Raw genomic sequence first — 23,043 nt, forward strand, 5'->3', positions numbered from 1 at the left:
CCCTCTCCCCCTTTATTTCCCTTTGCCTTTTTTTTCCCCCGTTTTCCTTTTTTCCCCCCCTTTGCCTTTTTTTTTCTTCCCCTTCCCGAGTGGGCTTGCACGAGCTGACTCAGCCCTCGCCCCCTCCCCAGGACCCTTCCTCACCATGGGGCCATCCCCGGGTGCTGGCGCGCCGCCCTGCCCTCCCCTCCCCACGCCAGCCCCCGCCTGCTTTCACTCTCTGTCCTCCCATTTCCCAGTCCCATCTGGCCTGATCCAGCCCTATCCCGCAGCCGCCTGGATCTAATTTCAGCCCAGACGTTGGGGCCAACCCACTCCGTCCCATCCCAGTCCCATCCCCGTCTCATCCCGCCCCATCCCACCCCATCCTTGTCGCCGTCCCCCCGCGGACGGCGGGGACCCCCCCTGCCTTTGCGGGGGGGGCATGTTTGCCTTGGCCCCATCCGCCCGCGGGACGTAGCGAGTGGCTGCAGGGTGGGTGTTTTTTTTTGGTTTAAATTCCAGCGTATGTGGGAAGTTTATTGTGGAGCTTTTTCCTGTGTCACCGCGATGGGCTGATGAGAACCAGATGAAGGGAGAAACACTGCAGGAGCAAAAAGGGGGATGAAGGGAGGGGTGGGGGTGAAAGCTAGACGAGATCCATTCCCCCCTGTCATGACACTTCCTCCTGCCCTGCCCCTGCGTCCCAGTCCAAACTGGGAGCTGCGTCCAGGATGGGCTAACGTACAACGACAAGGATGTGTGGAAACCAGAACCCTGCCAAATCTGCGTCTGCGACAGCGGCAACATCCTCTGCGACGAGGTGATCTGCGAGGACACCTCTGACTGCCCCAACGCCGAGATCCCCTTTGGAGAATGCTGCCCCATCTGTCCCGACACCGACGGTATAGTGGCGTGTCCCCCAGCGCTCTCCCACCACCGAGTTATCCATCCTGGGGGTCCCTGGGGACCAGTGGGGCTTGGTGTCCTCCCCACCCCCTGGTGTCTGCGCTGTGGGATTGGTGGGTGATGTTGGGCTACTCTGAACAGCCTTTTTCCTCCCACAGCCTCTCCTGTCTACCCAGAAAGTGCTGGAGTAGAGGTAAAGGTTCCCCCAAAATTAACCCCCCCAAAACCTCCCAAGAGCCCCCCTCCCCCCATATTTTTGGAGACCTCTTTTTCTGACCATCTATTTCATCTCTCCACCACAGGGTCCTAAAGGAGACACCGGCCCCAAAGGAGACAGGGTGGGTATCATTCATCTCCCCCAGGGTGGATGTAACCCCGGAACCCCCATCCCACTGGAGCTCATCCTCCTCTTCTCTCCCCTCCAGGGACTCCCTGGCCCCCCTGGCAGAGATGGCATCCCTGGACAGCCTGGTCTCCCGGGACCCCCAGGCCCTCCAGGCCCCCCAGGCCTCGGCGGAGTGAGTATGGGGGGGTCCTTGGCTGTGCAGCACCCCCTGGGGGTCCCATGCCCCGCTCACCCCTGCTCTCTCCCTCCTCCTGCAGAACTTCGCTCCCCAAATGTCCTATGGCTACGATGAGAAAGCCGGGGGGATGGCCGTGCCTGGGCCCATGGTGAGCATGGGGGGGGAACACAGGGGGACATGGGGGGGGCACAGGGGAGCACGAGGGGCACAGGGAGCAGGGGGGGTGGAGAGTCAAGCTGGGTGAGGTGCCAGAAGTGGTGTGTTGGTGATGACACTGAGTGGCAGAGGACAGGAAGGATGGGGAGGGATGTTAGTCCCAGAGGGGATGGGGACAGGGATGGGGATGGGGACAGGGACAGGGTCAGAGTGGTGACGGGGGGGCAGTGGGAACAGGGATGGGGTGGCAGTGGGGACAGTGATGGGGACAGAGTGAAGGTGGTGATGGAGTGGTAGTGGGAACAGAGATAGAGTGGCAGTGGGGGAGGACATGGTGATGGGGTGGCAAAGGGGGCAGTGATGGGGTGGCAATGAGGAACTGGGAATGTGGGGGTGATGGAGACAGGGAGGGGAACAGGGTCAGGGGGGTGACGGAGTGGCAACTGAGACAGGGATGGGGTGGCAGTGGGGACAGGGAATGGGAGGTGATTGGGACAGGGATGGGATGACAATAGGAACAGGGAATGGGTGGATACAGTAACAAGGATGGGGTCAGGGACAAGCACAGGGAATGTGTGAGGATACAGACAGGAATGGGGACAGGGATGGGGTGGCAGTGGGGACAGGGAATGGGGTTGATGGGGACAAGAAGGTGGTTTTGGGGCAGTGATGGGTGGAGATGGGGACAACAGTGGGATGAGGGGGGGGGACAGTGAGGCTCACTGGATGCAGCAGTGAGGTGGTGATGGGGACAGGGAAGGGCTGGCCATAGGGACAGGGTGACAAGGTACCCCCTCATCATTTTTCTTTCCCCCAGGGCCCAGCCGGTCCCCGTGGTCTCCCCGGCCCTCCCGGTGCTCCTGTGAGTGTCTCCTCTTCCTCTCCCCTTGATTTTGGGGACAAGCAATGCCCAAGGCCCCTTTGGGTGGCGGGAGGTGGGTGGGATAGTCTGGGGGTATCCCATCCTTTCTGACAGCTGCAGAAGCATGTGGGCACATACATCCTTGTGCCACCATAGGGGGGGACACTTCCACTGCCACTGGGGGCTTCAGGCCCAAACTTCTCACTTTGTAACCCATTTTTTCCTTTTTTTATTTCCCTCCTTTTTCCCCCCTAGGGTCCTCAAGGTTTCCAAGGTCCCCCTGGTGAACCTGGAGAGCCTGGTGCTTCTGTGAGTTCTGCCACCTCGTACTCCAGCTGATGTCCCGTGGGCATGGGGACAATGCTGCTGGTTCCCAACTCTGGCTGTGACCACACTGTCCCTGATCTGAGATCCATGGGAACAAGGCTGGCAGAGCCTGGCACTGCCCAGGGTGGGTGGCAGGGTGACGGGGGCAGCTGTCACTCACATCATCCTCACTGCTGCCCTAATTCTCTCCTAGGGTCCCATGGGTCCCCGTGGTCCCGCCGGCCCCCCTGGCAAGAACGGAGATGACGTAAGTGGCCTGTCCATGAGGTCTCTCCCCAGGTTTGGGGCCTGGTAGCCCTGACAGCCCCTCCAGGTGAGCAGGAGCTGCCTGGATTGGGCACATGCCACCAACCTGGTGTCCTTCTCCTTAGGGTGAAGCTGGAAAGCCTGGCCGCCCCGGAGAGCGTGGTCCCCCCGGCCCCCAGGTGAGGTGGCCCCCACGGGACACAGGAGGGGATACCCCTGCTGTGCTCTGCTGGTGACACCAGCTGTCTGTCCCCTTGGGGACAGGGGTAATGGGGTGCAAGAACAGCACCCCCAACATCACCATGACCACCTCGCCTTTCCTTCTAGGGTGCCCGTGGTCTCCCAGGCACTGCTGGCCTGCCAGGCATGAAGGGACACAGAGTGAGTCCCCCCTTCCATGCTTGGGAGATTTAGGGGGTGTGGGACCCCAGCATCACCAAAAATCCCTTCCTGACCCTCCACCCCTTCTCTCTCCTGCCCCCCAGGGCTTCAGTGGTCTGGATGGCGCCAAGGGTGAGCCTGGACCTGCTGGTCCCAAGGTGAGGAGTGGTGGCAGAGTCATCCCTGTCCTGGGAATGTCCTTGCTGTTCCCTCTTCCCTCCAGAGCAGGTCCCTCATGTTGTCCTTCCTCCCTCCTAGGGTGAGCCTGGTAGCCCTGGAGAGAATGGTGCTCCTGGGCAGATGGTGAGTGACAGACCCCTGAGGGGTGTGTGGGGGGGTTCTGGGTAAGAGAGGATGGGGATGGGGGGCAAGACCCGATGGGGAATCAGTTTATCCTCAGGGATGCTTCCCCAGGAACTCACCAGTGTGGGAGGGGGATTAACTCCTTGGAAATGTCACTGTGGACAGGAGCAGGGGGAGACAGGAGGCACAGGGATAGGAGAGGGCTCAGAAAGAGGGAAGTGCCCACTCAGGTGACCCAAGCATGTCCTAAATGTGTCCTGTCCCCTCCCCAGGGTCCTCGTGGTCTTCCTGGCGAGAGAGGCCGTCCTGGTCCATCTGGCCCCGCTGTGAGTATCCAGTCTGGGTCAGGCTGAGACCCCCAGCCGGGGCTTTGGGAGGCCTGGGGGTCACCTCTCCCACCTGTGGGCATCAGTCATGGATGTTTCATGTCCTGTAGGGCGCTCGTGGCAACGATGGTGCTCCCGGTGCTGCCGGTCCCCCCGTAAGTAACCCCTAAACCTGTAAGTAATCCTCCTCCAGCACTTGGAATTACCTCCAGCTTCTCCAGAGGGAGATCTCATCCCAGCTCCACCACAAATGGGAAATCCTGGATGGCAGCCAGAGCTCTGCTGTCTGGAAATCCCACCAGTGCCAGGTGTGGGAGGTGGGATCCCTCATCTGACATGTGCCCTCTCTCCCATTTAGGGTCCAACTGGTCCTGCTGGTCCCCCCGGCTTCCCTGGTGCTGCTGGTGCTAAGGTAGAACCTGCCTCACCGTCTCCTGGGCTTGGAGAAACTGGTGGGAACCGGGAGAGTGGGACTGGGAGGAAGACTGAGTGTGACATGGGTTTCCAAGCCCAAAATGCCATGAGCTGACCACTGCTTGGGATAGATGGGGATGTTCCCAAACAAGTCCTGTGGGCATCTCTCCTGGCTTTGCCTCCATGGGAAAGGAGCTGCAGATGGAGGGGAAATCAGCCATGTTGGGGATCAGGGAAGCCCTCATGCTCATGACTCTTCTTTCCTCCTCTTCCTCCCCAGGGTGAAACCGGTCCCCAGGGAGCTCGTGGCAGTGAAGGTCCCCAAGGTGCCCGTGGTGAGCCTGGTCCCCCTGGCCCTGCTGGTGCTGCTGGTCCTGCTGTAAGTGACATCTGATGGCTCCTTGTCCCTTGACCACACGTCCTGTTGGCCCCACCATAACCATCCTCTTCCTCTTTCTCTCTGCAGGGCAATCCTGGTGCTGATGGTCAACCTGGTGCCAAGGGTGCAACCGTGAGCATCCCTCACTTCCTCTTCCAGCTCCAGGATGAAGGACTGGGCTGCTTCCTCACACCCTCCTCTGCCTCTTCTAGGGTGCTCCTGGCATTGCTGGTGCTCCTGGCTTCCCCGGTGCCCGTGGTCCCTCCGGACCCCAGGGTCCCAGCGGTGCCCCTGGTCCCAAGGGTAACACTGTGAGTATCCCTGAACACCTCAATCTTCTTCTTCCTGGGGTTGGATCCCTTCCTCTGCTCCAGCAAGCTGATGTTCTACCTGGAGGTGCCTCCTCTGGTGTCTCCTGTCCCTCCAGCCTTGCCAGGGCAGGGTGGTGCTGGGAGGTGATAGATGCTGAGCACCATCCTGCCTCTGAGGGCTGATCAGGATGTGGCTCAGGGCTCCCTCTACTCCTCCATCTGGTGCTAAACAGCTTTCCCTTCTTCTCTCCATACACTTCCAGGGTGAGCCCGGTGCTCCAGGCAACAAGGGTGACACTGGTGCCAAAGGCGAACCCGTAAGCGATCCCCCCAATGCCACCTCGGGGTCTCGACCCCTCCTGGCCCCAGCATATCCTGTGAGTGCTCATCCCTTCGCCTCCTCCCCCAGGGTCCCGCTGGTGTCCAAGGTCCCCCTGGCCCTGCTGGTGAGGAAGGCAAGAGAGGAGCTCGTGGTGAGCCCGGCCCCGCTGGGCTTCCCGGCCCTGCTGGCGAACGTGTGAGTAGGAGAATCCCTGTCCCCTCCCTACCATATCCCTGTCCCCATCCCCGTCTCCGTGCTGTCCAGCAGCTGAACCTTGTGCGTACTCGAGGACACCGTGGTGACAATCCCCAGCCACTCCTCAGACTGCTCCCACCGGTGGCCGTGTCCCACACCGGCACACCCCTCCTCTGCACCCCCAAGCCCCCCCAGGCCACCCTGTGTCCCCACACTGACCCCTCTGGTGTCCCTCGCAGGGTGCTCCAGGCAGCCGCGGTTTCCCTGGCGCTGATGGCATCGCTGGCCCCAAGGTGGGTGCCCGTGTCTATCTGGGTGAGGAAGTCGTGTCATCGGGGCTGTGGTGACACTGGGCAGTGTCATCTGTCCCCATGCAGTGACCAGAGCGACTCTGTGCCACTGCCACCTCCGATGACACTGCTCCTGTCCTGTCCCCGGATGCTGTCCCGCAGTCGGGGTGACCCCTCCCTCCTTTCCCAGGGTCCCCCCGGCGAGCGTGGCTCCCCCGGCCCCGTCGGCCCCAAAGGATCTCCTGGTGAAGCTGGACGCCCCGGGGAACCAGGCCTCCCCGGTGCCAAGGTGAGCGTGGAGGGTGGCGGGCACGGCGACACCGTGGCAGCTGCAGCAACGAGCCACACGGGTAGATGCCGGCTGTCACGCCCCGAGCCGACGGAGAAGCTGCTTTCCAGGACGCTCTCGTTCTCTGGAACGTCTCCTGGGATACCTGAGCTCCTGACCCACTTCCCATTCCTTTGCAGGGTCTGACTGGAAGCCCCGGGAGCCCCGGTCCCGACGGCAAGACTGGCCCCCCTGTAAGTTACCCCACTGATATCCCCACTGATGTCCCCTCCTCTTCCCTTGGCTCGCCACGGGCTCAGCTAACGGGGTGCTGACTCCCTCCATAACAGGGTCCCGCTGGTCAAGACGGTCGCCCCGGCCCCCCCGGCCCCCCCGGGGCAAGAGGTCAAGCTGGTGTGATGGGATTCCCTGGCCCCAAAGGTGCTGCGGTGAGTGAGACCCACCCACCTCGCGGGGGGCTGCCGGGGTGATGCTGCACCCTGGTCCATGAGGGATCCCACCCACCGACCACTGCCACCACCCGGGACGGTGGCTGTGCGTGGGCAGGTGGTTCAGGAGACCTGCCCCCCCACTCCCCGGTGTTGTCACGGGTCTCATCCTGCTCTCTTTTTAGGGTGAGCCCGGCAAACCTGGCGAGAGAGGTGCTCCTGGTCCCCCTGGTGCCGTGGTGAGTATTTGCTGGAGCACAAAAGGTCTGGTGGGGGCTTGGCAGGGCTGTGTGAGGTGACAGGGGACATCACCCCAGCATGGGGTGGCAGGGAGGGTCACCCCAGTGTGGGGTGGCAGGGATAGGGAGTGAGATGGCTGAGCAGTGTCAGGGAAAGCCACAAGGACAAGGATGGCAGCGGGATGAGGTGTTTGGGACTCCATTCCAGTGGCTTCCAGCAGCTTTGGAGCAGGCACAGCAGGGAGGTTACGTGGCCATGGGCAGCTCGCCCCACGGTGTCTCCCGTCCTTTGAAGGACACCGTGTGGCCACACCCTGTTTTGGGGAGGCGGGGGTTACACGCAGAGCTTTGCGGGGGCTGCAGGTCTGGCCATGCTCTGAGCACCCTCCTCTCCCTCTTCCACAGGGTGCTGCTGGCAAAGACGGTGAAACTGGTGCCCAAGGTCCTCCCGGCCCCACTGTGAGTATTCCTTAGCCCATGGCCACCCAAGGCCGTGCTCGACCACTGGAGAAGGGGCTCAGAAATGAGTGTGTGTCCCCCCCTCAATGCTTGTCCTGCCTCCCCTAGGGTCCTGCTGGAGAAAGAGGTGAACAAGGTCCCGCTGGTGCTCCTGGCTTCCAGGTGAGGGGTGTTCCCTTCCATGGTGAGGGGATAAACCACCTGGGGTGAGGGTGACGTTACCCTTTCCCTTGTCCCCTCTGGTCTCCCACCTCCCTGGTGACTCATGACTCTTCTTCTTCCTCCCCAGGGTCTGCCAGGCCCTGCTGGTCCCCCCGGAGAGGCTGGCAAGCCTGGTGAGCAGGTGAGTGTGCATGATTTGGGACCCTCCCTGTGCCCTCCCCATCTCCCCTCTCCCAGTTGTGGAGGGGGGCTGTTGACGGGAGATCCCCCAGTGTTCCCTCAGGCCATGTGCTCCACACAGTGGAGGATCCCAGCCCTGTCCCAGGGATTGAGAGACCCCTGGGGGTACCCTGTGGACCCCTCTGGCCCATCCCCAGAGCCCCCTCTGACTCCACACCCTCTCCCTCCCACACAGGGTGTCCCTGGAGATGCTGGTGCCCCTGGTCCCGCTGGTGCCAGGGTAAGTTGAACCCCGCGGGCTCCCCATCAGTTCTTGGCACCCCAAAGTGCCCGGCACCGCCCTGACTGCCTCGGCCCTTCTCCTGCCTCCCCCCTCCAGGGTGAGAGAGGTTTCCCTGGTGAACGCGGTGTCCAAGGCCCCCCCGGTCCCCAAGGTCCTCGTGGTGCTAATGGTGCTCCTGGTAATGATGGTGCTAAGGTAGGTGCCAGCTTGGGAATGTCGGGGTGGTGGGTGATTGCCCCCAGCTTTTGGGGTGCAGCTGTAAAGGGGAATGGGTTTGGCTTCACTTCCTTTGGTTGGGGCTGGAGCTGGGGAAGGTTTTGCTGTGCCGGGGTCTCGCTAATCCCTGTTTTCTGTGGCTCTTTCCCAGGGTGATGCTGGTGCTCCCGGAGCCCCCGGGAACCAAGGACCCCCCGGTCTGCAGGGTATGCCCGGAGAACGTGGTGCTGCCGGCCTGCCAGGGGCCAAGGGTGACAGAGTATGTGTCCCCAAACCTCTGATGTCCCCATTGCTCCTCCTTGTGCCCCCCTCATTGTCCCCTTGAGGCTGGATGTGTCCCCAAAACCCCAGTGTTCCTGTTGCTCATCCCTGTGCCCCCTTCTTCGTTCCCTTGGGGCTGGATGTGCCCCCAAAACCTCGATGTCCCCTTTGCTCCTCTGCTCCCCAGTACCCAAGTACCCCCTCATCGTCCCCTTGGGAATGGATGTACCCCCCAAAACCCTGATATCCCCATTGATCACCTGCTCTCCACCACCCCTGTGCCCCCTGTTTGTCCCCTCAGGGCTCGATATGTCCCCAAAACCCCAGTGTCCCCATTTCTCCTCTACTCCCCACTATGCCTGTGCTCCTCTTATCAATCCCTTTGGGGCTGGATGTGTCCCCCAAAACCTTGATGTCTCCCTTGGTCACCTGCTCCCCACCACCTCTGTGTACCCTCATTGGAGCTGGATGTGCCCCCAAGCCAAGGGGCAGCACCACCCTGGAGCAGGGGTGCTCAGCGTCACTTCTGTCCTCATCCGAGCATGGCCCTTGGGGACAGTCCCTCACTGAGAGCCCAGCTCTGGTGAGGAGGAGGATGGTCCCAGCCTCTCCCAGGGAGGGCAAAGAACCAGAGATGGCTCAGTGCACCCAGGGGAAAGGGGAGAAGGGGCAAACCCCTGGAAGGGACCTCCCCAGTAACCCACTGTCCTCTTCCTCCCCAGGGTGACCCAGGTCCCAAAGGTGCTGACGGTGCTCCTGGCAAAGACGGTCTCCGAGGTCTGACTGGTCCCATCGGCCCCCCCGGCCCTGCTGGTGCTCCTGGTGACAAGGTAGGGACATCCCCCCGGGACAGATGTGTCCAGGCGCTCATTGCCACCTCCTCGCCACAGCCCTGACCTCATTTTTTTCTGGTTTTCCTCCCCTTCTCCAGGGGGAAGCTGGTCCCCCCGGTCCTGCTGGTCCCACTGGTGCCCGTGGTGCTCCCGTAAGTGTCCCCTCACCCTGAGTGATGGCCCTGCTCTTTGGTTACCCCTTGGTGGCCCTGGTGGCCGTCCCCTGCTCATCTGACTCTGTTCTCTCCCATCTCTCCCAGGGTGACCGCGGCGAGCCTGGCCCTCCTGGTCCTGCTGGATTTGCTGGCCCCCCTGTAAGTGAAACAGCCTCACTCCCCCCTGCCTGGGGGTCTGATCCTGTCCCTGTCAGGGTGATGATGAGCCCCCCAAATCCACCCCTCTCCCTCTCCCACAGGGTGCTGACGGCCAGCCTGGTGCTAAAGGTGAAACTGGAGATGCTGGAGCGAAGGGTGATGCTGGTCCCCCCGGCCCTGCTGGCCCCACTGGTGCTCCTGGACCTGCTGTAAGTTCCCCCATCCCACCCCACACCCCCTTGGGGTCTAGTCCCGTGGCACAGCTCACCCCTCACCTCCTCCTCTACCTCCTCCTCCTTCCCTCACAGGGTGCTGTTGGTGCTCCTGGTCCCAAAGGTGCTCGTGGAAGCGCTGGACCCCCTGTAAGTACCAGTCTTGTGGGGATGGGGGGGTTTGGGAACCCCCCCTTGGGGGTGAACACTCCCGAGGAGGTTTAACTCCCCAGTGTGTCTGGCTCTGCTACCCCAACACAGTGGGGCACCTCCAGTCCTGCAACTCCAAAACTACCTGGGCCATGGCATCGATCTGGGGTGGCTTCATCCCAGGAGGGGGTAGAGCAGAGGGGAAAAGGGGGAGGTTGCTTTAATGCCCACAGAATCAGCCCTCCAGATGAATCCTTCCTGCCTGGCCACCAGCCACGGGGTTCCCTGCTGTGGCTCCCAGCCAGGGGACCATCCCCTGGCCCTGTAACACCTGGATCTGATGCCGCTAAATCCAACTTTTCTCCCTTCCAGGGTGCTACTGGTTTCCCTGGTGCTGCTGGACGAGTTGGACCCCCCGGCCCCTCTGTGAGTACCCCCGGGGGGGGGTGAGAGGTGTGGGGATGGGGAGGATGCCAGTGATGGGGAAGACGGCAGGTGCTGGGCACCAATCCAGGCTGCTCCACGTGGCCTCCCTGTCCCAGTTGGCACTGGGATACCCCTGGCTGTCCTTCAGCTGGCAGCCGGGGGGATCTCAGACAGCTGCCTGATGGCATTGCCTCCCCTTCCGCCCAGGGGAATATCGGCCTCCCCGGCCCCCCTGGCCCCAGCGGGAAGGAAGGTGGCAAAGGACCCCGTGGTGAGACTGGCCCTGCTGGCCGCCCCGGTGAGCCAGGACCTGCTGGACCCCCTGGACCCCCTGGCGAGAAGGGCTCTCCTGGTGCTGATGGCCCCATTGTAAGTCAAGCCCCTGGTCAGATCCCCTGTGCTGGTCACGCCCCTAGCTGTCCCCTCCACAGGGAGGGAGGTCCCCATCGCTGCCATCACCCTGAGGCATTGTTTGTCCCCGCAGGGTGCTCCTGGCACTCCCGGACCCCAAGGTATCGCTGGCCAGCGCGGTGTCGTTGGTCTCCCCGGACAGAGAGGAGAGAGAGGCTTCCCTGGGCTGCCTGGCCCCTCTGTGAGTACCAAGGGGATCCCCAGGAACAGACAATGCTGTGACCCCCCTAGGGTCCAGCTCACCCTGTGACAGGGGAAGGGGGATGTTCAGCAGTGTCTGACACACCCTGTTCTCTCCCCTGCACAGGGTGAACCTGGCAAACAAGGTCCTTCTGGTTCCCCCGGTGAGCGCGGCCCTCCTGGCCCCATGGGGCCCCCTGGCCTGGCTGGACCCCCTGGAGAAGCTGGACGTGAGGTGGGTGGCTGTGGGCAATCATCGGTGTTGGGGGGCACTGACCCCCCCAGTGTGTCAGTGTTGGGCTCGTTAGACTTGCCAGCTCATACCACTGGTGCATGTTGCCGTGGTTGGTGCATGGAGAGGCCCGTGCTGAGCTGAGCAGAGAACCCTCTTCACCCCCTACACTCCCTAACAAAGGTCCTTCCTCCTCCACAGGGTGCTCCTGGTGCTGAAGGTGCCCCTGGCCGTGATGGTGCTGCTGGTCCTAAGGTGAGTGGGCTATGAGGGGGGCATGGGAAGGGGTGATGGTGTTGTGCTGACCCACACTGACCTCTCCTCTTCCTCCTCTTCCTCCTCCTCTTCCTCCTCCTCACAGGGTGACCGTGGTGAGACCGGCCCTGCTGGCCCCCCTGGTGCTCCTGGTGCCCCTGGTGCTCCCGGCCCCGTTGGTCCTGCTGGCAAGAACGGAGATCGTGGTGAGACTGTAAGTGCTGCTCTGCTCAGAGCCTCCCTTGTACTCCTTCCCAGCCCAGGGGCACCCCAAGATGGACCCTGTTCTGGGGGTCTGGACTCAGGCTGAGCTCTTGATGCTGAAAGGGGCTTCCCTAGTATACCAGGGGTCCCACCACCCTTCTCAGAGTGATGACAGGGGTCTCATCACCCTGCAAAGGGTAAAACCAGAGGCCCCACTACCCCTCTCAGGGTGTTGCTGCCCTAAACCAGTGGTAACAGAAGGTGGAGGATGCTCTAACCTGTCCCCTTCTCTCCTGTGCCAGGGTCCCCAAGGTCCTGCTGGTCCCCCTGGTCCTGCTGGTGCTCGTGGTCCTGCTGTAAGTAGATGTTCTCCTCCATCCTTCTTGCTGTCTGTGCATCCCCACAGTTATGGGGGCAGTGGTTGGTCCGGATCCCACTCAACACATCTTCTTCCTCCTCCTCCTTCTCCAGGGCCCACAAGGTCCCCGTGGTGACAAAGGTGAAACCGGTGAACAGGGTGACAGAGGCATGAAGGGTCACAGAGGCTTCTCCGGTCTCCAGGGCCCACCTGGTCCTCCCGTAAGTCCTTTGGGGTGACGGTGGCACCAGGTGCTGCCCTATGTCCTGGAGACAGCATGAGATGCTGATGGCACCTCTTCCTCTTCCTCCTTGCTCATCACAGGGCTCTCCTGGTGAACAAGGTCCTTCTGGTGCTTCTGGTCCTGCCGGTCCACGAGTAAGTCCCTGGATGAGACGTGATATCCAGCATCCTGGGGGGAACGGGGAGTCCCCACTGACATTGGGTTCCTTACAGGGATGAGGGTCGGGGCTGGAGGGGGAGACTCTGCCCAGGCAGGACGGCCACACTCACCCTTTCCCCTGTCCCACAGGGTCCTCCTGGTTCCGCTGGTGCTGCTGGCAAAGATGGTCTCAATGGGCTGCCCGGCCCCATCGGCCCCCCCGGCCCCCGTGGTCGCACTGGAGATGTCGGCCCTGCTGTACGTACCAGCCCTTCCACCACCTGCCCAGCACCTTCATCACCTGCCTTCATCATCTGCCTACTCACCATCATCCTCCTCCTCTCCTGCCGTAGGGTCCCCCTGGCCCACCCGGCCCTCCTGGTCCTCCTGGACCCCCCAGTGGTGGATTCGACTTCAGCTTCCTGCCCCAGCCACCCCAGGAGAAGGCCCACGACGGCGGGCGCTACTACAGGGCTGACGATGCCAACGTGATGCGCGACCGTGACCTGGAGGTGGACACCACCCTCAAGAGCCTGAGTCAACAGATTGAGAACATCCGCAGCCCTGAGGGCACCCGCAAGAACCCTGCCCGGACCTGCCGCGACCTGAAGATGTGCCACGGCGACTGGAAGAGCGGTCAGTGTCCCCATGTCCCTCTGGGCCCTCACCTACATCCCTCTGTCCCCTCTACCTTCTCCTCACCCCCAGCCTTTTTCCATCACCCTGGTTGATTCCCATCTTCATTCCTCCATCTTCTCCCATGGCTGCTATCACCTCTATCCACCATCCCTCCACCTCCTGTTTTCTCACCTCCTTCCTCTTCTCCTCCTCATGGGTGTTGCCAAACTCCCCGCTCCACCCACCAGCTCCCTCCTACCTGCTCTTCATCTCCCTCCTCCACCTTTCACAGCTGCTCCTCATCTCCCTCCTTCATGCCTTCGTTCTCAGTCTCTCATATCCTTCATCTTTTCATCTCCCATTCTCACCTATCCCTCCATCCTCTGTTCCTCTCACTTGTTTCTCACCTCCATCCCCCATGGTTGCTCCTCACCTCCATTCTCCATCTTCTGTGGCCGTTCCTCACCTCGATCCTTCATCCCTCCTGGCTGCTCCTCACCTGATCCCTCCTGGCTGCTCCACACCTCCATCCCCCACCCTGACTCTCCTCTCTTCATCCCACAGGCGAATACTGGATTGACCCCAACCAAGGCTGCAACCTGGACGCCATCAAGGTCTACTGCAACATGGAGACGGGTGAGACGTGCGTCTACCCAACCCAGGCCACCATCGCCCAGAAGAACTGGTACCTCAGCAAGAACACCAAGGAGAAGAAGCACGTCTGGTTCGGCGAGACGATGAGCGATGGCTTCCAGGTGAACAGGGGGGCCAGGAGGTGAGGGGTCAACCAGGCTGGGCGACCTCCACAGTGACCGATTTCTCTTGTCCCACAGTTTGAGTATGGCGGTGAGGGCTCCAACCCCGCCGACGTTGCCATCCAGCTGACCTTCCTGCGCCTCATGTCCACCGAAGCCGCCCAAAACATCACCTACCACTGCAAGAACAGTGTTGCCTACATGGATCAGGACACTGGCAACCTGAAGAAGGCTCTTCTACTCCAAGGTGCCAACGAGATCGAGATCAGGGCTGAAGGCAACAGCCGCTTCACATACAGCGTCACCGAGGATGGCTGCACGGTGGGTGCTGAGGGATGGGGGGTCCTGAGGGGGTGGTGGAACATCTTTTGGGGATGGGGATGACTGTGGTGTCCCCACAGAGTCACACCGGTGCATGGGGCAAGACAGTCATCGAGTACAAGACGACGAAGACCTCTCGCCTTCCCATCATTGATTTGGCTCCTATGGACGTCGGCGCTCCAGACCAGGAATTCGGCATCGACATCGGCCCCGTCTGCTTCTTGTAAACCGGACACCCCCTCCCCCCGAAAGCGTGACAGGAGAGAGTAATAATAATGATAATAATAATAAAAAAAAGAAAAAAAAACAGCCAAAAAAAAAGGAGAAAATTTCACATGGACTCTAATTTGTGTCGGTTTTCTATCCAGCGTCTCTAAAAGAAAGAAAAGAGAAAAACCTAAAAAGCCCTCCCCAAAGAGAAAAAAAGCATTAAACCTAAAAAAAACCAAACAAAAGACAACAGAAAAAAAAAGAAATAAAAATAAATGACTTTTTCAAACAAAATCACCAGGAAGTGGGTTCGCTTGCTTGCCACCCCACCCCTCATTCCTCAGTCCTGGAGATGGAGCAGCTCAACTCACTGAAAACTCCCTGGGAACCCCCTGGGACTGGCCTCTCTTAACCCCCCCTTTCCCCACCAGCCCCTTTGCTTTTTGCATCTCATAATTTTTTTACTGCCAGGAAGATGTTTAACTCTTGGTTGTAATTTGCATTTTCTCCTTGTTTTCCCTCCCTCTCCTCCCCACTCTCTTTAGTTTTTTGATTCAGGTAATGGTCCTTTTTTTAGTTTTTTTGATTTGGGTAACAATCCTTTTGAGTTCTTGCCATTTCTTATTATGAATCTTTCGGTTTTATTATGAATTCCTTTTTTTTTTTTTTTTAATTTTATTTTTTCATTCAGGCATCAAAGCCAATTCATTCCCAAGCACATGAGGGGAGCCCCTGGCGCCGAGCAGACCCGACCCTCCGCTGCATCCTCCCCTTTCCAGATGGCTACCTCACCACTTTCGGGGTTTTTTACTGTCTTTTTTAGTTTTAATTTCAGGGTTCTTTTGTTTGGTTTTGTTTTTGATTTTTAGCTTCGTTTGGAGTTTTTCAACCGTGCCGGGACTTTCCTACCAGGTTCAGAGCAAAGGTGCTAATTTTTCCCTATTATTTCCCCCCCCTCCACTTTTCTCTTTTGTTGCTCTGTTGATCTTTTATTTTGATTTTCTTTTGGAGGTTTCCTTCCCTCAGGATTTTTATCCTGGTTTTGGGTTTGGGTTTGGGTTTTTTTTAATTGTAATAATTTTTAGATATTCTCTTTAATTTTGGCCCCAGAACACCCAAACCCGGGACCTCCTGGTGCTACAACCTCCAAAGACACATCTCAATCTATTTTCATTTCCCTCTATTTTATGCTTTATTTCTCCCTTTCTTTGTTGCTCAGCTCCACTTGGGAATTTCCTAAAGGTGCTATTTTCCCCCTTCCCCCTTCCATCATCCCACGAGCAAATCCCCAAGCAAATGCAAAGCAGAGCCAAAAAATTAAAAGGGAAGAAAGGAATAAACTAATTTTCCAGGTTTAGCAGGTGGATCTTCAGCTCCACTCTCAAAACTTCCAGCAGCTTTTCCTCCATCCATCCATCCATTCATCCATCCATCCATCCATCCATCCATCCATCCATCCATCCATCCATCCATCCATCCATCCCTCCCTCCCTCCCTCCTTCCCTCTTCATCTCTGCATTCTGCATCCTCCCCGGGCATGGAGGGGCACGAACCCACTCCCTCTTGCCGGGCTGATCTCACGGTGGATACTCTGGGTTTTTCCTGGAGTTTGTACCTAGTTTGTATAATGTATAATAATAATAATAATAATAATAATAATAATAATAATAATAATTTTAAGTGGGTTTTGGGGTTTTCTTTTTTTTTTTTTTTAAGAAAAAGAATTTTTTTTTTTGACTGCTGAAATAAAGCATGTGAAATGATCCAACAAACCTCGAGGTGCTCTTCCACGCTGCCTCTCACTCTCGGGGGGCCTTGGGAGGGGGTCCTGGGTGGGTGGTGGGGTGGCCTTTGGAGTTCCTTCTCGCCCGATCCCACTCTCATCCCGATTGATCCTGCTCTGCTCCCACCGAGCTTCTGCACTCTGCTCCTGCCCATTCTCCTTTCCAGCCCCCAGCCCTCCTCCTCCAGTCACCCTGGGATGAGGGGGGAGAGGAAGGAAGGGGGACCCACCCGCCCAGTAGGAGGGTTGGGCTGGATTTAGTGGAGCAGAGCTGCTGGGTACCCACAGTGGAGGGCATCTGGGGGAGGAGGGTGTCTGTGTCTCCTCCCAAAATAGGGGGAGAAATGTGGAGAGGGGGGATCAAAGGGAGGAAGGGCTGGGGGGCAGCCGGGACCGGGAGGGGGCCTCTGGGGGGCTCTCAGCTCGGGGGGAGCCCCCAGAAGGAACTGGGGAGTGGGATGGGCACAGGGAGACACCCTAAAATTGAGGCAGGGGCGTGGGATCACCTTGGGGTGCAAGAGGGATGGGGGTGCTCTGGTGTGGGGGTGACCTCCCAAAAGGAACTGGGGATTGGGGTGGCCACAGAAAGACAACCCAGAATTGGGGCAGTGGGGTGGGCTCACGAAAGGGGTGCAAGAAGGGTTGGTGGGTGAGTGTGGGGGTGCTCTGTTACAGGGGTACCCCAGTGTGGGGGTGCCTCAGTGTGTGGGTACCCCAGAGCATGCATGATCCAGTGTGGGGAGGTCCCAGTGTGTTTGTGCCCCACCACAAGTCTCCCACCCCTCCCCTGAGTGCCCCACACATCCCAGCCCCATCCACACACCCCATACCTGCTCATTCACACCAAGGGACCATCAGCACCCCTATGTGTGCCCAGGATGGGGGGTGCCTGCCACCATGGGGAGGGAAGCACAAGCATGACCCCCACAGCTTGGGGGGGGCTGCTCTGGCAGCGGGACGAGCCCTCAATGCCGCCGTTCTCCGGCCCATCAATGGGTCCCCTTGTTTCTCCTGGGCCCCCGTGTTTTCCTAACCCCCACTCTGGCGCCTGCCCCACGTGAGGGGGGGGAGCTGTGGTGAAAGAGGCTCTTTCTTTGGAGGGACTGGGCTGTGGGGACCCCCTGGGGAGGCCGGGGGAGGGGTTATGGGGGTGCTAAGGACACTGAGTGGATATCCACATCTATGCAGTGCAGACGGAGGATTTGGGAGTTCTGGGAGAGATCCTGCTGGACACAGACACACAGGTGAGCTGGGGGGGGCACTGGGGTGCCATCATGGGTCCCAGGGACTGTGTCCCCCCCCGTTGTCCCTATCCCCATCCCCTTCCTGCTGCCCTTTCCGTCCACAAGGCTGGGGGATGCACAGAGTCATCGCAACCCCTTACCGGGGTTGCAAGCCTTTGATGGGGGATCATGGCTGGAACAGGGTGGGTGCCCCAAAACCCACTCTGTAAATAAAGCAGAGAAGCCTCATTTCATCACTAAATGTTCAATTTATGCTCCAAAACTCACTCTAAAGAGGAAACACTCCAAAATCCTCCAGGCAACAGCCCAGCAGCAGGCAGAGCCCAGTCAGAAGGGTGACCACCCATCTGGCTTAGGTCTGCCTGTTGCCAGGCTTCTGAACCCCCAGAAACATCAGACCACCCCTTTCCCATCCCTGGGATTGTCCCCTTCCCCATGGCATCCCCCTGGGTGCCCCTCACTGGGGGAGGAGGGGGACACGGGCCCCATCGCGGGGGCTGGGAATGGGGTTGATGCGCTGGCCCGTGCGGACATTGAACATGGGCAGGGTGGAAAGGGGTCGGGGCACATCCTGGATCACATCCCGGCTCCCAGCCATGTGCCGCAGCTCCTCTGTGTCCCCGTGGATGGTGGTGTGGTGGACCAGCTGGATGCTGATGGGGGAAGGAGAAGGTGATGAAGCACCCCGTGTTTTCACCCACATCCCCCTGGGGAGGGGGTTGGTGCCCCATTATTAGGGTTTTCCTCCCCCACCTTTGGAGTCTACCCACTCACCATTTTGGTTCGCCTCACAGAATTGGGGTCTACGCCCTGTCATTTAGGTCTTTCCCCTCATTATTGGGGTTTGCATCCCATCACTGGGATTGGGTCCCCACAATTTGGGTCTGCCTAGCCTTCATTGGTGTCTTAATGCCATTACGGGGGTCTGCACCCCATGATTGGATTCCAGCCACAGGGCCTGCTCACCCAACATTGAGGTCTGCCCCTGAAATCAGGGTCTGAACCCCATCATTTGGGTGTGCCTATCCATCATTTGGGTCTGCATTCCATCATCGGGGTCTGAATGACACTTTTGAGGTCTACACCCCACCACTGGGTTCTACCCACTCACCACTGGGGTCTGTCTCCTAAAACTGGGGTCTGGACTCCATAATTAGGGTCTGGTCTGCCTCACGAGGAATTGACCCTCATCATTTGGGTTTGCTGTCCTGTTATTGGGGTCTGTACCCCATCATTGAGGTCTGCATCTCATCACTGGGATCTGTTCACCCATCACTGGGATCTGTTCACCTATAATGGGGGTCTACCCACCCGACTTTGGGGTCTGGACCCATCATCAGGGTCTGCCCCTCATCCTTGGGGTCTGCCCCCCATTCCCAGGGTCGTCCTGGCTGCTGTTGGTTCCACCCAAGGCTACTGGAAAAGTAAAGCAACTCTTGTGCTCCAACCCGTATCTCAGAGGAGTTATTGGCAGGTGTGGAGGGGTGAGGAGGGGGAGGAGGGGGGCTGGGGGGGTCTTTTGGGAAGAGGGAACCTTTAAGTTCCACCACCTCCAGGACAAGCCCAAACAGCCGATTGCTCCCATGTCCCCCCTGTCCTTTTATTTTCCCATCCCCATGACAAAGCCCCACAAAGCAGCCCCCTCAGGGCAGCCCCCCCAGCACCCCCACAGCTTGGTCTTGGGTGTCAGGACTTACTCAGTCGTCTGCAAGTCCCGTTTTTGCCTACAAAACAGGGGGAAAAGGGAAAAAAATTATAATTATGGTGAGAAAGGCTCTCACCACCCCCAGCTTGTCCCAGAGCCACAATGGCTGGGGAAGGGGCACCCAACCTGGGGTAGGGGAGAGACCCCAACTGGGCTGGGGGAGGGGAGACCCCCACCCCAAACCTGCCTCCCTGACTCACACTCCCTCCCTGCGGCAGCACATGAGGTGACCCAGGAGCAGGCAGAGCAGTGCAGCCACCACCAGTGGCACCAACAGCGTCACCAGGAACCCCGGCAGCAAGTCATGAGGGGGCACCTCGGTGGGGGGCTGGAAATCCCCATCCTCCTCCAGCACCCCGGACCCCCAAACCAACCCCGGCGTCGTGGGGCTGGGCCAAACCTGCAGCTGTAATGGGGTTGATGGTGGTTAGGAGGGGTGGTGGGTCCCTACGGGGTGTGTTGTGAGAGCTGAGGGGACATGTGGATCTCACCAGGCTGAGGTTGCACCAGCGGATGGAGAAGTGGGGGGCAAAGGTGTCATAGCAGGAGGCAAGGGGCTGCTGGCCCAGGCTGCAGCGGAATCGGCTCTGGGGGGACACTGCCGACTCCAGGCACGAGGAGAAGGGGCTATGGGAGCCCACCTTCACGTACACCCTGCGGTGGAGGTGGGCCCCCAAAACCCACCCATAGTGAGAAAGGACCATAGGAACCTGCCTTCATGTACATGCTGTAGGGTGGGGGGCAATGGCTGCAGGTGACCACCCCCAAAACCTACCCACAGTGAGAAGGGGCCATGGGAGCCCACCTTTACATACATGCTGAGGTGGAGGTGGCCTTCAAAACCCACCCATGGTGAGATGGGGCCATGGAACCTGCCTTCATGTACACGCTGCAGGAGGGAGGCCCCCAAAACCCCTCCCACAGGGAAAAGGGGCCATGGGAGCCCACCTTTATGTACACCCTGGGGAGTGGGGGACATTGGCTGGAGGCGGCCCCCCAAAACCCACCCATGGTGAGAAGGGGCCACAGGAAACTACCCTCATGTACACCCTAAGGCATCTTCAGGTGAGCCCCCCAAAAAATATCAAGAAGACCCCATAGGAACCCACCATCAGGTGCATCCTGTGAGGCTGGGGGCACTGGCCCTCTAAAACCCACCCAAGGAGAGAAGGGGCCTTGGGAACCCACCTTCATGTACATTCTGCAGTGGGAGTGGTCCCCCAAAGTCCACCCATGGCCAAAAGGTCCCATGGGAACCCACTATTGCATACAGAACAGGGGGCAACGGCTGGAGGTGACCCCCAAAACCCACCCAGGGTCTGCCCCAGTCCCCCCAGCCCCCCCCTCCCTGCCCATACCCCTCCTTGCGCCCCTCAATGGGCAACGGGACGCGACCACCGCGGTCCAAGGCGGAGGTGATGTTGATGACCTGGAGGTCTCCGCGCTCCCAGACGCCGGACGAGCCCTGCAGGAACATCTCCCGCTCGGCCTCCGGCAGCAGCTCCTCCACGTTTCTGTTCCCCACCAGAAACTCACCCTGGTAGGGGGGCTCCCCACCTGTGGAGGGACACATGGTACCTATGGGGACACCCCTTGCCTGTCCTGGGGGGTATCCTGGTGTAATCTGCAGGTGCTCAGCCCTCACCTGGGGCGGGGATGATGGTGATGATGAGGCGCTGGGACACCGTGGCATAAGTGTGGCGGTTGTAGGCCAGCACCTGCAAGGACAGAGGACACCGCTGAAGATGCCACCCCTTCCTGTGCTACCCCATAAGCAGGCGGAGTAATGGTGGGTACCTACCTCGATGGTGTGGGTGCCCACCTCGCTGACTGTGGGGCAGCCGTACAGGTAGCCAGGCTGGCGGGGGTCCCGCTGGTGGTACCGCAACCACCGCGGCAGGTCCGGGTGGTCCCACAGGTGGGCTTGGAAGGTGATGAGGGCTGCTGGGACACACGAGTGGGTGGGAATGGACACAGACATGTGGAAGGCACAGGCTGTGGTGTGGGTGGACCCCTCTGCCTGAGAAGTCCTTCCCTGTCCAACTGGTCCCCACAAGACAACAGGGATGATCCCCAGGGGTCCTGATCCCTCAAATGGAAGGGAAACCCAGGGGAGGGGACACTCAGTACTGCTTCAGGGGGGTTGACACTGCTCGGGGGGTCTCAAATGGGTGGGGAGTGGAGAGGGAGGGATGGAGGGTGGGATGGAGGGTGGAAGGAATGGAGGGATGGAGGATGGGATGGGATGGGATGGGATGGGATGGGATGGGATGGGATGGGATGGGATGGGATGGGGTGGGATGGGATGGGATGGAAGGAGGGTAAGAGGGAGGGATGGACTGCAGGGAGGAAGGGAGAGAAGGATGGATGGATGGATGGATGGATGGATGGATGGATGGATGGATGGATGGACAGCCCAGCTGGGGTGGGGACTGGCAGGTAGGATTATCCAGTGCCCCTACTACGAGTCCCATCTCCCCAGTCCTCCCATGCTGGCCCTCACCATCCTCATCCTCGCTCCCAGTGGGAAAGGCCTCCTGGAACAGCTCCCTCTCCAGTTCATGGACGAAGATGGTTCCCATCTCGGAGGAGATGCAGTGATCAGGGAGGACGCGGTGGTCGGGAAGGGTGGTCTGGGACACCCCCAGGGCCACGACTGAGAGACCACACACAGGGCTGGAGCCAGGGCTGGGGATACCCGGCTCTTCCCTGCCTCAGATTCCCCTTTTGCAGAGACCCTGGGACAAGCCACAGACCCCCTGGGACAGAAATGTGTCCCTGCAGTGCCAAGTGTCCCAAAGCAGTGGAGTGGGGATATATTTAGGAGAGGATGGGATAGGGACAGGGATGGGGACAGAGATAGGATAGAGTCAGACCAGGATGGGGATGGTGACAGGATGGTGGCAGGGACAGAATGGCACCAGGCATGGGACAGGGATGGGATCAGGGATGAGATAGGGACAAAGTGGTGATGGGGTCAAATGAGATGGAGACAAGGACAGGATGGGGATGGGGACAAGATGGGGACAGGGAAGGTATGGGGTCAGCACTTTCTCTTTCCCTGGCCCCGTCACGCCGAGGTCCCACTCACTGTCCCCCGCCCTGTCCCAAACCCAGCTGGCACCCGGGACAGGACGGTTTTATTTAGCTCTGTCACGTCCCAGCCCTGTCCCCATGTCCTCTCCCACTTACACCCCTCATGCCCACCTCGCTCTGGGTCCCCCCGCCCCGTCCTCCCTGCTGGGGGTCCCCCAGGCCCAACCATGTCCCCCTGGGGGGGTGACGGGGTTGTTACTCGCCTGCCAGCACCCAGAGCAGGAGCAGCTTGGGGATCTCCATCTTTGCCAGCACTGGGAATGGGGCCAGGGTTGATTGACAGAGGCAACAGGGACTGCCCAGGCCAGGGGGGCCCTCCTGGGGGGGTCCCACAGGGGACACCCCACCACAACCACCTCTTGCCACCGAGGCACAGAGCACTGGGGCTGTCGAGGGGCTCCTGTGTCCCCTGGAGGGGTCCCGTGGGGTGTCCCGTGGATGGGCTTGTTCCAGTGCCCCACTAAGGGTACCAGGGTGACAATGGGGGCACATGATGGGGGACACTTGGAGACAGCCCCCACCAGCATGGTCACCACCACTGCCCTGCAGACGCATGTGGCACCAAGATGGGAAGGCACGTGTGCACACTCATGGGTGCGTGGGGACAGTGACATGGACGGAGGGCACTGGCACAGCAGGGGATGGCACTGATGGGGACTGGACTCTGTGGTGGGGCTTGGGAGGTGGGTGGCAGTGGCAGAAGGGAAAGGGGGTGGTCGTGTGGGGGGTGTCGCACCACGTCACGCCTTGTCACACCACGTCACACACAAAGGGTCGGGAGATGCCTTGGGTGACAGGAGGGACACACACACAGCTGCAGGGTCCTGCTGCTCCAGACTGAAGGGGCAGGGGTGCCCCCTACCCTTCCCTCCACCCCCTCCGGGGACTCCTCACATGGCAAGGACCCCCAACA

At 59.9% G+C, this 23,043-nt stretch overlaps 2 protein-coding genes and 1 long non-coding RNA gene across 4 annotated transcripts in view; 1 reads left to right on the plus strand and 2 right to left on the minus strand.

Annotated features, from left to right (window-relative positions):
• The window catches only part of COL1A1 (collagen type I alpha 1 chain), a 16,106-nt gene extending 1,578 nt beyond the window's left edge, over positions 1–14,528 (plus strand). The window contains exons 2-51 of the mRNA XM_027905589.1: positions 690–884; positions 1,047–1,081; positions 1,191–1,226; positions 1,314–1,406; positions 1,492–1,560; positions 2,386–2,430; positions 2,686–2,739; positions 2,951–3,004; positions 3,129–3,182; positions 3,331–3,384; positions 3,489–3,542; positions 3,643–3,687; positions 3,960–4,013; positions 4,124–4,168; positions 4,372–4,425; positions 4,708–4,806; positions 4,894–4,938; positions 5,019–5,117; positions 5,381–5,434; positions 5,527–5,634; positions 5,874–5,927; positions 6,115–6,213; positions 6,393–6,446; positions 6,543–6,641; positions 6,827–6,880; positions 7,286–7,339; positions 7,448–7,501; positions 7,629–7,682; positions 7,917–7,961; positions 8,061–8,159; positions 8,332–8,439; positions 9,164–9,271; positions 9,373–9,426; positions 9,535–9,588; positions 9,690–9,797; positions 9,897–9,950; positions 10,323–10,376; positions 10,584–10,745; positions 10,861–10,968; positions 11,095–11,202; positions 11,401–11,454; positions 11,561–11,668; positions 11,961–12,014; positions 12,130–12,237; positions 12,341–12,394; positions 12,549–12,656; positions 12,752–13,034; positions 13,581–13,771; positions 13,850–14,092; positions 14,173–14,528. Of these exons, the coding sequence (XP_027761390.1) occupies positions 690–884; positions 1,047–1,081; positions 1,191–1,226; positions 1,314–1,406; positions 1,492–1,560; positions 2,386–2,430; positions 2,686–2,739; positions 2,951–3,004; positions 3,129–3,182; positions 3,331–3,384; positions 3,489–3,542; positions 3,643–3,687; positions 3,960–4,013; positions 4,124–4,168; positions 4,372–4,425; positions 4,708–4,806; positions 4,894–4,938; positions 5,019–5,117; positions 5,381–5,434; positions 5,527–5,634; positions 5,874–5,927; positions 6,115–6,213; positions 6,393–6,446; positions 6,543–6,641; positions 6,827–6,880; positions 7,286–7,339; positions 7,448–7,501; positions 7,629–7,682; positions 7,917–7,961; positions 8,061–8,159; positions 8,332–8,439; positions 9,164–9,271; positions 9,373–9,426; positions 9,535–9,588; positions 9,690–9,797; positions 9,897–9,950; positions 10,323–10,376; positions 10,584–10,745; positions 10,861–10,968; positions 11,095–11,202; positions 11,401–11,454; positions 11,561–11,668; positions 11,961–12,014; positions 12,130–12,237; positions 12,341–12,394; positions 12,549–12,656; positions 12,752–13,034; positions 13,581–13,771; positions 13,850–14,092; positions 14,173–14,319 (4,280 nt within the window). The 3' untranslated portion in view covers positions 14,320–14,528. The remainder of the gene's footprint in view (positions 1–689; positions 885–1,046; positions 1,082–1,190; positions 1,227–1,313; positions 1,407–1,491; positions 1,561–2,385; positions 2,431–2,685; positions 2,740–2,950; positions 3,005–3,128; positions 3,183–3,330; positions 3,385–3,488; positions 3,543–3,642; positions 3,688–3,959; positions 4,014–4,123; positions 4,169–4,371; positions 4,426–4,707; positions 4,807–4,893; positions 4,939–5,018; positions 5,118–5,380; positions 5,435–5,526; positions 5,635–5,873; positions 5,928–6,114; positions 6,214–6,392; positions 6,447–6,542; positions 6,642–6,826; positions 6,881–7,285; positions 7,340–7,447; positions 7,502–7,628; positions 7,683–7,916; positions 7,962–8,060; positions 8,160–8,331; positions 8,440–9,163; positions 9,272–9,372; positions 9,427–9,534; positions 9,589–9,689; positions 9,798–9,896; positions 9,951–10,322; positions 10,377–10,583; positions 10,746–10,860; positions 10,969–11,094; positions 11,203–11,400; positions 11,455–11,560; positions 11,669–11,960; positions 12,015–12,129; positions 12,238–12,340; positions 12,395–12,548; positions 12,657–12,751; positions 13,035–13,580; positions 13,772–13,849; positions 14,093–14,172) is intronic.
• LOC114069046 lies at positions 5,869–11,604 on the minus strand. The gene is made up of 3 exons (XR_003573709.1): positions 11,516–11,604; positions 9,864–9,948; positions 5,869–5,941 (listed from the first exon to the last, which is right to left on the minus strand). It is a non-coding gene; the product is annotated as an uncharacterized LOC114069046 (long non-coding RNA).
• Positions 14,529–17,557: 3,029 nt separating the features above from the next.
• SGCA (sarcoglycan alpha) lies at positions 17,558–22,373 on the minus strand. Of its 2 annotated transcripts, none has more exons than XM_027905588.1 (9): positions 22,334–22,373; positions 21,538–21,690; positions 20,836–20,975; positions 20,680–20,752; positions 20,393–20,591; positions 19,526–19,688; positions 19,235–19,440; positions 19,027–19,053; positions 17,558–17,982 (listed from the first exon to the last, which is right to left on the minus strand). In XM_027905588.1, exons 1-9 carry the CDS (start codon positions 22,371–22,373, stop codon positions 17,787–17,789), a joined length of 1,197 nt encoding a protein of 398 aa, XP_027761389.1. In that variant the 3' UTR covers positions 17,558–17,786. The 2 variants fall into 2 exon arrangements, with proteins under 2 accessions (XP_027761389.1, XP_027761388.1); XM_027905587.1 differs by having other exon boundaries at positions 20,836–20,978.
• Positions 22,374–23,043: the final 670 nt, after the last annotated feature.

Source organism: Empidonax traillii, unplaced genomic scaffold, assembly GCF_003031625.1.
Source record: "Empidonax traillii isolate 1590-97213 ecotype Southwest subspecies unplaced genomic scaffold, ASM303162v1 scaffold1167:size305969, whole genome shotgun sequence".
In the NCBI taxonomy this organism is placed as follows: Eukaryota; Metazoa; Chordata; class Aves; order Passeriformes; family Tyrannidae; genus Empidonax; species Empidonax traillii.

What these genes read in the sequence shown, in the direction of transcription:
- SGCA (XM_027905587.1), bottom strand. Translation starts at nt 22,373, where the DNA reads ATGGAGATCCCCAAGCTGCTCCTGCTCTGGGTGCTGGCAG. An exon ending in ATTGAGGGGCGCAAGGAGGG is followed by an intron (nt 19,689 to 20,392) that starts GTATGGGCAGGG and finishes CCTCCACCGCAG; the next exon opens with GGTGTACGTGAAGGTGGGCT. An exon ending in CGGGACTTGCAGACGACTGA is followed by an intron (nt 17,983 to 19,026) that starts GTAAGTCCTGAC and finishes TTCCCCCATCAG; the next exon opens with CATCCAGCTGGTCCACCACA.